The sequence below is a fragment of the Ammodytes marinus genome (assembly GCF_949987685.1).
Source record: "Ammodytes marinus genome assembly, chromosome: 6".
In the NCBI taxonomy this organism is placed as follows: domain Eukaryota; kingdom Metazoa; phylum Chordata; class Actinopteri; order Uranoscopiformes; family Ammodytidae; genus Ammodytes; species Ammodytes marinus.
In genome coordinates, this window is record NC_137235.1 from 18,774,694 (window position 1) to 18,788,986 (window position 14,293).

At 37.2% G+C, this 14,293-nt stretch overlaps 1 protein-coding gene across 1 annotated transcript; it reads right to left on the reverse strand.

The window, feature by feature from the left end:
• Positions 1-1,098: 1,098 nt before the first annotated feature.
• pglyrp2 (peptidoglycan recognition protein 2) lies at positions 1,099-11,995 on the reverse strand (the record flags this gene model as incomplete). Its single annotated transcript, XM_080028818.1, has 4 exons — positions 1,099-1,405; positions 2,138-2,348; positions 2,923-3,783; positions 11,923-11,995. The coding sequence occupies 4 exons, from the start codon at positions 11,993-11,995 to the stop codon at positions 1,099-1,101; spliced, it is 1,452 nt and encodes a 483-aa protein (XP_079884944.1).
• Positions 11,996-14,293: the final 2,298 nt, after the last annotated feature.

Genomic DNA, 14,293 nt, shown 5'->3' on the forward strand with positions numbered 1-14,293 from the left:
TGCAGAAAGGGGAGAGGCCCGGGTGAAAGCAGCTGATTTACAAGAAATAGCCCTCCCTCACTATAACCGGATGATCTATATGTTCTGTGGCAGGCTGTGTGCAAATTGCAACTGGGTTGACTACCTTTTTTTACTCTTCACACAAGCAACACAACAGAGGTCATTGTGGACTTCATTTTGGGTCACTTTTCATTGCATTCACACAAAATGCTACAAAAGGCCACATTTTTGAAATTGTATTAACTTACCCCTACACCAAAACTCTTCCACTTCATTTTTCACATTTACATACAGTACAATTGTAACTACTGTTCAAAAATATATCAATCAAAAAGCATTTAAATTCACCTGTATGAAAAGAGGTTAATTGAGGCAGAATCCAGGGAATTTTGTATAAGATGATTTGGCTTTTCACCGGTCTTTTGCAGAATGTACAGGTGGTGTCACATTTCTGTCCACATTATTCTACATTCCTCAACCCATTAGAGGAACTGTTTTTCTCATGAAGATGGAAAGTTAAATTTAGCTCACTGTGGACCTCAATACATTTCTGATGTACACTCCACACCCTCTCTGCCAGCTTTCTACCATCCAATTAATCCTGCTAGTGGAAAGCAAATGAACAAGACAGGTATTAGAAACAATGACCTTTCATTTCCATCTCATTATAATTTGGTCATATTCCAAACCCTAAAAGGGGATATATGAAGTGTTTCTATTTCTGTCCTGCTGACTTGGGACTTTAAACAAAATAATCTCACTTGATGGGGAAAACACAACAAGTATTTTGATATTCCAATTTACATGCCTGACAATCTCTGTCTTTAAATGAGCCCTTACTTGCCTGAGTCTCAGTGTGAAACCAGTGTGTAACCCATTGGTGCCTGACGTGAAGATGCCCACACAGATCCATTTAGTTGGCCGTTAATCAAAGAAATGTAAATGAATCCTGCACCGCATAAGGGGAATGTAAAGTAATTTACATAAAAAGAGTGTGGAGGATTAACTCGAACATTAAGACAGTGAAAGTAATTATACTGTGGGGACTCATTTACAATGTTGTTTATGTATCCTAAAATGTCAGTGCAAGGGGGGGTTCTATAATTCCCTGAAGTGTTCCCAGCTTCTTATTTCTGCAAAGAAGGCGTCTCCAGGGCAGGTGGTGTAGGTCACCACCTGTCTGTGGCCGTGGATGGTAAAGTTTGCAACTAGTTCTCCTCCATTTACTGCACACCGGGCTAGGCGATGGCGCAGCATGTCCATGGCATGGCGAGAAGGCAGGGTGGCAGTGTAGTTACCAATGATTGACACACCATAGCCGACCTCATTGTGACCCCTGGTGTGCCTGCCGAGGTGCTTCCAGCCACTGCCTTCATAGACGTAACCGTCAGAGCCGACCACAAAGCTGAAGGCCGCAAAGATAGACTACATCAGATCAATATTGAATGCAGCATTGGGTAACTGGTCCAAAGTAAATTTAACATTAATGCAAAAAGGTAATATTGAGACTCAAATAATGCAGTTTTTTTATAAGTCATGCCCAATTCATAAAGTGTGATACATGTGAATAAGACAATCAGCAGAATTCTCCCAGTAACATTAACAGAATTTGAATGATCTCTACTCATAGGAATAGTTCGATGTTTCGGTGAACATGCTGATTCGCTTATCTTGCCGGCATTAGAAGAGAAAATTGCAAATTACACTATCTTATGGGGAGAAAGGAATTGTTTAGCCTAGCTTAGCATCAAGCCTCAGCTCCTCAAAAGCTCACTAATTAAGTTCATACTCATTTGGTTCATCAAGACAAAAATAGAAGGTCAAAAACAAAACATTTTGGTTTAAGTAAAATAAGTCTTTCATCTTCATGTTTTTACCACCAGCTAAACCCCAAACTCTCATCTTGCATTTGTATTTGTGCATAGATTAAACAACAGGTTTTGCACAATGTGCTAAATAGTGGCCTTTAGAGAAGGTGGTAGTTAGACTAGCGAGCTATTGTAGGCTAGCTGTTTCACCTTCCATTCAGCTCTCTAAATGCATTAAAGACATCAAAGTTGTCTCATATAGCTCTCATGAAGAAAGTGAATAAGCTAATTTCCCACGATGGGAAATTATTCCTTTAAAGGTTGGTTACCTGTATCCTATGTCACTCCAACCACGTTCCTCCTGGTGGAAACGCTGCATGGATCTCATGTTGCGAGAGCACATTGGAAAGGACAAACAGGGTGAGGATGGCTCATAGGTGTGATGAACATAGAGGAACTGGAGGGGCAGAGACAGTGGGATCGGTGTACCCCGATGGGCTTTTGCCCCCCACTGACAACGAGAGATGATTTGAGGGCAGTCTGAGGAGAAGAGAGAGGATGAGGGTTACAATACTAAAACCACTTTTATCATTCGACAAGGGTATCTTTTCAACGCTCAAAACAGACAAGAGTCTAGAGCCTGACTGATATGATCTCCTTCTAGTGTAAAGACTTTGGTGGTGCATTAAAGCCAATGAACTAAAATTGATTTTTATAAAGTGGATGTGTTCAATGTGTTGCTAATTCACCATATCACATATTCCCAGCTAAAATACGCTAAAAGGGCCTAAACTTCTAGGGAGTCTGGTGATAATTCTCTGTGGGTTTATTTCTGGAATCAAGGAATAAACAATAAGATATATTCAACAAGAACATTAATTAAGGCAGATATTAGAGCAAAGTATCACCCCATTTATAGAGCAACTTATCACCTCCATCCAGTCTCGCTCAGCAAGACCAAACAGTGTTGGCTGGTCAAAAGAACACAATAAATATTAAAATGCTACTACGATGGGTCTTAGGAACTTGTGACGAATTGCTTTGCAGATTTGCTCAAACTTTACAGACGAAATAATGAAGCGCAAGTGCTTTTCTTGATCATTTCATAGCTTACCCCAGTACTTGTGCACAAATGTCTGCAATCCGTCCTTTACTGCCTTCCTCACACCAGTGTCCATAGCAAACCATTCTGTCTTCTCCAACTTCCAGACTAATGCTAATGTCTCCATCACCTGACTGTGAAGATCGAGTGGCTCCAGAATTGATCTAGAGATTTCCCTGCGCCTCGGACTGACGTGGCCCCTCACAGCATCAAGACCCTGCCCCTCATTCAGAGTGAAACTGTAGTATCCTTTCAAAATCTCACTGAGGGCCTGTGGCCTTTCATATGCAGGTAGGTTGCTGATGTCCATGCCCAGTATAAGTCCATCCATGCCCCCATTGATAACAGCATCAGTGGCCAGAGTGGCAGGCCGAGACAACTTGAACACTTTAGGGTGGTCCACGTCGTCCCAGCACCCGTTAGGTCCAAGGCGATAGGACGGCGGTATGTCCTGGAGGCTGAGGAAGGACAGGCCCAGCGTCCTGCCTAAGGTGAGAGGGAAGATCGCAATGGCTAGAGTCCCCTCCATTTTGGCTTTCAGTCCCGATTCGATTCCTAGCAGTAAGGGTGCAAGTGCTACCGTGGTGCCATCTGGAGAGAGGACCACCCCTCGTTCCTCTCCGAAATCCGTCACAATGTGGTGGATGGCCTTGTCAAAAAAGCTGAAGGATGTGGCATTCAGAATGGCTGTCTCCAGGACTTCACCATCACTGAGATTTTGTGACGAACCCAAGAAATGGATGGTCATCTCATCATCGTGGCCAGCGGTCCTCTGCATGGCCCTGACCATAGCCAGTGGTGATAGGCCAGGGTTAGAGTCTTCAACCTGCTGCACAGCTTGGATGAAGCTCTCCATGTTACGCAGGTGGACACCTGACAACGACAAAAATTAGGAAAAAACGGAAGCAAAGAATATCATAGTTCTATATTGACCTAGTGAGATAACATTTTAACTTTCAATGACAGGCCATTCATGTTCATGTCAATGCCCTTCATGACAATTGATAAATTAGTTTTCTGATCTGACGCTACTATCAACAATATGACATTGCAAATCGTATTATGATTTTATTTTTATTTTTAGTAACAATCAGGGTCATGTTCAAATCTGAGGCCTGTTTCAGGTAGCTGGTTTTGAGGCAACCCAGAGTTTGTTTGCTCTGAGTTAGTGGAAACTCTGGGTTTTCCGTTTCAGGTAGCAGGTTCAGCGCAACCGAGAGTCAGTTACTGCGGCAACATACGCCGTGGGTCTAACCTGCTCGGGAGGTGGTTAGACATACCCTGAGTTCGTTTTCACTTTACGCTGCAGCTCCGACTGAAGAAAGAGTGTCACTGCCACAACGCGACCCTGTACAGTTTAAAGCAAAATCACTCCATAGAAATCTCCATCGGGATGTTTTTATCATGTACTGATGATTTTACGTTTGATCGATCATTTATCTGATCAGTAGCGTAGTTATCAGCCCTCGTGCCGTTCATATGCAGCCACTTACACATCGTGAACATGCTTTACATTCAGATTGATAAACCTATTGTATTGTATGTATCTCATTATTTATTTGTATTATTATCAGGAGTTTTTTTAACATCTGTGCCACTGAACATAGGCTATTTATGTCAGGTTGAAATGTAATTCTGCGGCTGCACGCGATCGTTACTGTTCACTTGCGTGATGACAAAGTCACAGACGACCCTCGTTAAATAGCCTAATATGAATATATAATTATATAATAATTTAAACTGTGATCACTAGAGGACAAGGGATCTGGTAATAAATCAATCAGGATCTACAATGGAAACTGTCACCTTATGTGTCAAACGTTAATATCTTTCACTCCCCATTTAAAAGAAGCGACAGTCTGTTTACTGCACAGTAGGCTATTATAGCTTGCCTACATAATACAGCAAATATAAAACACTGTCAGCAATGCTGTGCAGCGGCAGCTTAATAATTTTGTTGCTGCTGATATGCGTAACTTAATTCTTAAAATAGATTGCTTCTCATACGGAAGCAATGATGCTCTTGACAAAAAATGTTTGCACCGTTTTTTTCTGAATTGCCGAGGTGATTAGATCAGAGGGTAACACTTTACAATAAGGTACACAAAATTGTAGTAGCTACTACATACCTACTACATAGATATGTGTTACCTACTACATAGGTTTTTTTTTGTTACCTACTACATAGGGGTTTTTTTTTGTGCTACCTAACACATAGGTTTTTTTTTGTGCTACCTAACACATAGGGTTTTTTTTTGTGCTACCTAACACATAGGGTTTTTTTTGTGTGTTACCTACTATATAGGTTTTTTTTTTGTGTTACCTACTGCATAGGTTTTTTTATGTGCTACCTAACACATAGGTAGCACAAAAAAAAAACGTATGTGTTAGGTAGCACAAAAAAAACCCTTATGTGTTAGGTAGCACAAAAAAAAACCTAACACATAGGGGTTTTTTTTTATGTGCTACCTAACACATAGGGGTTTTTTTTGTGCTACCTAACACATAGGGGTTTTTTTGTGCTACCTATGTGTTAGGTAGCACAAAAAAAAACCTATGTAGTAGGTAACACAAAAAAAACCTATGTGTTAGGTAGCACAAAAAAAACCTATGTACTAGGTAACACAAAAAAAACCTATGTAGTAGGTAACACAAAAAAAACCCTATGTGTTAGGTTTTTTTTTGTGCTACCTAACACATAGGTTTTTTTTTGTGCTACCTATATGTTAGGTAGCACAAAAGAAAAACCTATGTAGTAGGTAACACAAAAAAAACCCTATATAGTAGGTAACACAAAAAAACCCTATGTGTTAGGTTTTTTTTTATGTGCTACCTAACACATAGGGGTTTTTTTTGTGCTACCTAACACATAGGTTTTTTTTTGTGCTACCTATGTGTTAGGTAGCACAAAAAAACCTATGTAGTAGGTAACACAAAAAAAACCTATGTGTTAGGTAGCACAAAAAAAACCTATGTAGTAGGTAACACAAAAAAAACCCTATATAGTATGTAACACAAAAAAAACCCTATGTGTTAGGTTTTTTTTTGTGCTACCTAACACATAGGTTTTTTTTGTGCTACCTATGTGTTAGGTAGCACAAAAGAAAAACCTAAGTAGTAAGTAACACAAAAAAAACCCTATATAGTAGGTAACACAAAAAAAACCTATGCGTTAGGTTTTTTTTATGTGCTACCTATGTGTTAGGTAGCACAAAAGAAAAACCTATGTAGTAAGTAACACAAAAAAAACCCTATATAGTAGGTAACACAAAAAAACCCTATGTGTTAGGTTTTTTTTATGTGCTACCTAACACAGGGTTTTTTTGTGCTACCTAACACATAGGGTTTTTTTGTGCTACCTATGTGTTAGGTAGCACAAAAAAAACCTATGTAGTAGGTAACACAAAAAAAACCTATGTAGTAGGTAACACAAAAAAAACCCTATGTGTTAGGTTTTTTTTTGTGCTACCTAACACATAGGTTTTTTTTTTGTGCTACCTATATGTTAGGTAGCACAAAAGAAAAACCTATGTAGTAGGTAACACAAAAAAAACCCTATATAGTAGGTAACACAAAAAAACCCTATGTGTTAGGTTTTTTTTTATGTGCTACCTAACACATAGGGGTTTTTTTTGTGCTACCTAACACATAGGTTTTTTTTTGTGCTACCTATGTGTTAGGTAGCACAAAAAAACCTATGTAGTAGGTAACACAAAAAAAACCTATGTGTTAGGTAGCACAAAAAAAACCTATGTAGTAGGTAACACAAAAAAAACCCTATATAGTATGTAACACAAAAAAACCCCTATGTGTTAGGTTTTTTTTTTGTGCTACCTAACACATAGGTTTTTTTTGTGCTACCTATGTGTTAGGTAGCACAAAAGAAAAACCTATGTAGTAAGTAACACAAAAAAAACCCTATATAGTAGGTAACACAAAAAAACCCTATGTGTTAGGTTTTTTTTATGTGCTACCTAACACAGGGTTTTTTTTGTGCTACCTAACACATAGGGTTTTTTTGTGCTACCTATGTGTTAGGTAGCACAAAAAAAACCTATGTAGTAGGTAACACAAAAAAAAACCTATATAGTAGGTAACACAAAAAAAAACCTATGTGTTAGGTTTTTTTTTTGTGCTACCAAACACATAGGTTTTTTTTTTGTGCTACCTATGTGTTAGGTAGCACAAAAAAAAAACCTATGTAGTAGGTAACACAAAAAAAAACCTATGTGTTAGGTAGCACAAAAAAAACCTATGTAGTAGGTAACACAAAAAAAACCCTATATAGTAGGTAACACAAAAAAAACCCTGTTGGTGCTACCTAACACATAGGTTTTTTTTGTGCTACCTATGTGTTAGGTAGCACAAAAAAAACCTATGTAGTAGGTAACACAAAAAAAACCCTATATAGTAGGTAACACAAAAAAACCCTATGTGTTAGGTTTTTTTTATGTGCTACCTAACACATAGGGTTTTTTTTTGTGCTACCTAACACATACAGTCCCCTCCATAAGTATCGGAACAGTGAGGCCAATTCCCTTATTTTTGCTGTAGACTGGAAACATTTGGGTAACACTTTACAATAAGGTACACAAAATTGTAGTAGCTACTACATACCTACTACATAGATATGTGTTACCTACTACATAGGTTTTTTTTTGTTACCTACTACATAGGGTTTTTTTTTGTGCTACCTAACACATAGGGTTTTTTTTGTGCTACCTAACACATAGGGTTTTTTTGTGCTACCTAACACATAGGGTTTTTTTGTGCTACCTAACACATAGGTAGCACAAAAAAAAAAATTATGTGTTAGGTAGCACAAAAAAAACCCTTATGTGTTAGGTAGCACAAAAAAAAACCTAACACATAGGGGTTTTTTTTGTGCTACCTAACACATAGGTAGCACAAAAAAAAAACTTATGTGTTAGGTAGCACAAAAAAAACCCTTATGTGTTAGGTAGCACAAAAAAAAACCTAACACATAGGGTTTTTTTTGTGCTACCTATGTGTTAGGTAGCACACAAAAAAACCTATGTAGTAGGTAACACAAAAAAAACCTATGTGTTAGGTAGCACAAAAAAACCTATGTAGTAGGTAACACAAAAAAAACCTATGTAGTAGGTAACACAAAAAAAACCCTGTGTTAGGTTTTTTTTGTGCTACCTAACACATAGGTTTTTTTTTGTGCTACCTATGTGTTAGGTAGCACAAAAGAAAAACCTATGTAGTAGGTAACACAAATAAAACCCTATATAGTAGGTCACACAAAAAAACCCTATGTGTTAGGTTTTTTTTATGTGCTACCTAACACATAGGGTTTTTTTTTGTGCTACCTAACACATAGGGTTTTTTTTGTGCTACCTATGTGTTAGGTAGCACAAAAAAAACCTATGTAGTAGGTAACACAAAAAAAACCTATGTGTTAGGTAGCACAAAAAAAACCTATGTAGTAGGTAACACAAAAAAAAACCTATATAGTAGGTAACACAAAAAAACCCTATGTGTTAGGTTTTTTTTGTGCTACCTAGCACATAGGTTTTTTTTTTGTGCTACCTATGTGTTAGGTAGCACAAAAGAAAAACCTATGTAGTAAGTAACACAAAAAAAAACCTATATAGTAGGTAACACAAAAAAACCCTATGTGTTAGGTTTTTTTATGTGCTACCTAACACATAGGGTTTTTTTTTGTGCTACCTAACACATAGGGTTTTTTTGTGCTACCTATGTGTTAGGTAGCACAAAAAAACCTATGTAGTAGGTAACACAAAAAAAAACCTATATAGTAGGTAACACAAAAAAAAAACCTATGTGTTAGGTTTTTTTTTTGTGCTACCAAACACATAGGTTTTTTTTTGTGCTACCTATGTGTTAGGTAGCACAAAAAAAAACCTATGTAGTAGGTAACACAAAAAAAACCTATGTGTTAGGTAGCACAAAAAAACCTATGTAGTAGGTAACACAAAAAAAACCCTATATAGTAGGTAACACAAAAAAAAACCCTGTGTTAGGTTTTTTTTTGTGCTACCTAACACATAGGTTTTTTTTGTGCTACCTATGTGTTAGGTAGCACAAAAAAAACCTATGTAGTAGGTAACACAAAAAAAACCTATGTGTTAGGTAGCACAAAAAAAACCTATGTAGTAGGTAACACAAAAAAAACCCTATATAGTAGGTAACACAAAAAAAACCCTGTGTTAGGTTTTTTTTTTTTGTGCTACCTAACACATTGTTTTTTTTGTGCTACCTATGTGTTAGGTAGCACAAAAAAAAACCTATGTAGTAGGTAATACAAAAAAAACCCTATATAGTAGGTAACACAAAAAAACCCTATGTGTTAGGTTTTTTTTATGTGCTACCTAACACATAGGGGTTTTTTTTTTGTGCTACCTAACACATACAGTCCCCTCCATAAGTATCGGAACAGTGAGGCCAATTCCCTTATTTTTGCTGTAGACTGGAAACATTTGGGTTTGACACCAAAAGATGAATATGAGACAATAGCTCAACATTTCAGCTTTCATTTCCAGGTATTCACATCTGGATCCGATACACAACTGAGAAGATATCATTATTTGTAAAGGAACACCACATTTTTAGGCGAGCAGAAGTATTGGAACAGATAGACTTTAAATAAATTAAAGTGAATAAAACTTACTATTTTGTCGCAAATCCTTTGCTTGCAATAACTGCATCAAGCCTGTGACCCATTGACATCACCAAACTTTTGCATTCTTCTTTTGTGATGCTTTTACAGGCTTTCCCCGCAGCCTCATTCAGTTGCTGTTTGTGTTAGGGGGTTACTCTCTTAAGTCTCCTCTTTGGCAGGTAAAATGCATGCTCTATAGGGTTTAAGTCTGGAGATTGACTTGGCCAGTCTATAACCTTCCACTTCTTGCCCCTGATTAACTCCTTTGTTGTGTTTTGGGTCATTATCTTGCTGCATGATGGAGGATCTTCCAATCAGTTTGGTTGCATCTTTCCTTAAATTGTCAGACAAAATGTTTCTGTAAACGTCTGAGTTCATTTTGCTGTTGCCATCATGTGTTACATCATCAATGAAGAATAATGAGCCCGTCCCAGAAGAAGCCATGCAAGCCCAAGCCATGACATTGCCTCCACCGTGTTTCACAGATGAGCTTGTATGCTTGGGGTCATGAGTAGATCCTTTCTTTCTCCAAACTTTAGCCTTTCCATCACTTTGGTAAAGGTTCATCTTGACAACAACACAGTAACACATGATGGCAACAGCAACATGAACTTAGAAGTCTACAGAAACATTCGGTCTGCCAATTTAAAGAAAGATGCAACCAAACTGATTGGAAGATGCTCCATCATGCAGCAAGATAATGATCCAAAAAAACTGCAAAAACAACAAAGGAGTTCATCGGGGGCAAGAAATGGAAGGTTTTAGACTGGCCAAGTCAATCTCCAGACTTAAACGCTATAGAGCATGCATTTTACCTGCTAAAGAGGAAACCGAAGGGAGTAACCCCCCAAAACAAACAGCAACTGAATGAGGCTGCGGTGAAAGCCTGGAAAAGCACCACAAAAGAAGAATGCAAACGTTTTGTGATGTCAATGGGTCACAGGCTTGATGCAGTTATTGCAAGCAAAGTATTTACGACAAAATATTACGGTTTATTCACTTTAATTTATTTAAAGTCTATCTGTTCCAATACTTTTGCTTGCCTAAAAATGTTGTGTTCCGTTTCAAAAAATTATATCTTCTCAGTTCTGTATCAGATCCAGATGTGAATACCTGGAAATGAAAGCTGAAATGTTGAGCTATTGTCACATATTCATCTTTTGGTGTCAAACCCAAATGTTTCCAGTCTGCAGCAAAAATAAAGGAATTGGCCTCACTGTTCCGATACTTATGGAGGGGACTGTGGGTTTTTTTTTGTGCTACCTATGTGTTAGGTAGCACAAAAAAAACCTATGTAGTAGGTAACTCAAAAAAAACCCTATATAGTAGGTAACACAAAAAAAAACCCATGTGTTAGGTTTTTTTTGTGCTACCTAACACAGGTTTTTTTTGTGTTACCTACTACATAGGTTTTTTTTGTGCTACCTAACACATAGGTAGCACAAAAAAAAACTATGTGTTAAGTAGCACACAAAAAAACCCTATGTAGTAGGTAACACAAAAAAAACCTATGTAGTAGGTAACACATATCTATGTAGTAGGTATGTAGTAGCAACTACAATTTTGTGTACCTTATTGTAAAATGTTACTGATCAGAGTTATGAGACAATATCCCCGTTAATTGACAATGAACAATTTTTGTTTTTCAGATCTTTTGGGAGCTGTTTTGATGATCCCATTCTGTCTCACTTCAGCAGAGAGTCAAAGAGAAGTGCAACTTGCATTTAGGCACCTAAAATACATTTTCTCATGATTAAACAGACAATTATATGAGGTTCAAGGCTTAACAACATAATCCAACCAACTTTGTGTTTAAAGTCATCAGTTTTACATGCTGTTACAGGCATTAAAATCAACAAAACCACAAGGGTACCCATATTTTTGCACAGCCAGTTTTTCACATTTTATTTAATTTCATACAACCAAATACTGCTTTTCAAAAAATCTTTGTTTGGAAAACATCCCAGTACTTAACTGTTCCTGGTAAATTAAAGACATACCACTTTTATATTTTTTTTGTGAAAGCAGAGTCAATTATAATGCCGGCTGAGAAGGGTTCCCAAACTTTTTCATATGACTGTATGTAGAATGCAATGAGTATCTTTACTATCCTGTGTGTATCTATTTATTTGATTTACGATTTTATGAGCATGGGTGTAAGCATATGTTTATCATCTGTATGATTGACTCTCAAAAATTTTTTTTGTTTTTTATTTAAATTCAGAAAACTCAGAGGTTAAAGAGTCTAAGAATCTTACTTCAAAGAATAAATATTTTAGTGAACTAGTGAACCATAACCTGACATTGAAGAATTTAAGTGAAGATATCAAAACTGTTTAGATACTTTGAATCAATGAACTTACCTGCTGGTCTGCTATAAACCGCACAGAAGTAGGATAAAGCCAGAACAAAATATGATAGTCCAAATAAAGTCATGTTTTACCTCCTGCTTGTTGCCTTTAAAAGAGCAAAATTTCTCACCTAAAAAAATAGAATTAGGTTCTCCAGGCTGAATGACAAAAGACAACATAAACAGTGAGATTTGAAGGAAATGTAACCTTCAACATGAAGGCTTCCCAACTGAATATCACCCTTGAGCTCCCCACAACTTCTGGGACCAGCAGTGTAAGTGTATTTGTGTAGGTGTACACGCACTACTGCAGTGTTGCGTCCAAATAGGGAAAAGTACTATTTGTACACTGACGGTTCCAAATATTGATCAGCCTTAGGTACATTTGAATGAGTCATGAGCAAAACAGTCTGGCTCCTCTAGGGAGTTTTATTGACAACAATTACAAATTTGTGATTATTTGACTAATAAAATTGGGTTGTCTCACGCTACCCCATGTGTTATACAGCCCATTAACAAATCCTTTGTAGATAGTATTTAATTCGATAAAGACAGCTGAAGTGAAAGATAAAGCATTTATTTTATAGTTAATGTTTACCAATGGATGTGATGTACGCGGCTGTTGTGTACTCAGCAGTGTCACATGTTTCCTGAGTCAGGAAACATGTTTCCGTCAATTGTGAACACATAAACAGTCAAGCACAGGATCTTTGAGTGGAGAGAAATGAAGGAAAACAAAGCTTGTCCCGGATTTGAGGAGGATTGTGTTATTGTTAAAGCACAAAGCTGGCATAACCATTTGTCCTTTGTATGTGATAGGTTGACGAAAGTAACGGTCAGTACAGTTTTAAGTCACGTGAATCATCAAATCTGATTCTGTGTAACTTAGATTTTATGAAACCATTGAGATGAATTGATAAACAAATAAAATATCAAAGCGTGCAAGCCAAATGTAGGGAAGCCTATTTCTGCCAGTATAGAAAAATTGATAATAAATATGAGGAATTAGTTCTCATAGTAAGTCAAAATTGTCAGAATGAGAAAGTTATTTTGATGTATTCACATTTAAAGTGATGATACAGTTCTGTATGTTATGTGCGTTTGTTTTCACTGTTTGTTCTTTAAACTGATAACTACAATAAAAAAAAAATGTAAAGAAAAAAAAAAGAATTATGATACAGTATGGGAATTATGTCAGAATTGTATAGATGCAGAGTTAAAGTTTTGTGTCTCATACTTGACTTACTGTCATAATGTCCCATAATTTTTATTTACTACTTTATAAATTGACTTCCAATTTGGTCAGCAGATTGATATAGGAACATCATTTTGACTGGCTTAGCTTTTCTTACTTTTTCAATCGTTCTTTGATGTGTGTTTGGAGCATTGCGGTATAATTGTTATTACAGAAGAATAAGAGCTAAGGCAAGAAAGACAGATTTAGTAATATAGTTCTATATGTAACATAGTTATGGAGTGATTCCACTTGCCATGGTCAAATCAACCAAAACCAAAAGGTTTTATTTTGATTGTGTATTTCGATTGGTCAGTGGGCGTCTCCTCCGTAGATAAATGCCGTTGTTCGGGAATGAGCCTAAGAAAAAGGCAGTAGCCAGACTGAGAATAGGAAGGAAGAAATATTAACTTGAACGAGACTCCTCATTCTTGGAAAACATCCAACAGGACTATGTAGCTATACATTGTCAAGGGACAGAAATAGAAGAACAGATACTCAGAAAATATATCTCATAGAGAGAGGACATGGTGGAGGCAATGCAAAGATCAGGGCAAGCAGGAGTGAGGTTAAACAAAACACTGGATTGTGCTGAAAGAGGAAAGGGCAGGAAGTGTCTTGTCATTTTTATCAAGTGCACTGGGCTAATAAGGAATGTCAACAAAAAATACATTGTAGGAGTTAACTAGGACCAGAAGGTGGCAGTAATGCAACACCACTGACGCAAGGGGGGGTGGAAAGAAAGAAGAAATGCAATCTGAACAGGTCCGTGGTGATATCTGAAAAAGTGACGTTTACACTTAAGGAAGTAGCAGAAACAACAACAAAAGCAGGTGAAGAGATAGTAGTTATAGCTTATTTTTGTGAACGCTGAAATGAAAGATATATTCCTGGCATAGGTTCAGGGGCTCCTCTTTGCAGATGTTTACAGCAGATGGGGGTGCAAGTAGAGCAAATTCTCCTGCCCGTTTGTTTGGAGTGCATAAGTGTCCTTTTTGAAATCTTTATTCAGACCACTTGTTGGCTAATGGGACTTCCACACTTGCCCTGAGGTCACTTAGAGGGGCATCTCTGGCGCGACCATAGGGCAAAAATTAAGCTTTATTCCTACCATTGAGCACTTTACATGAGCCACTTTTTATATATTTTT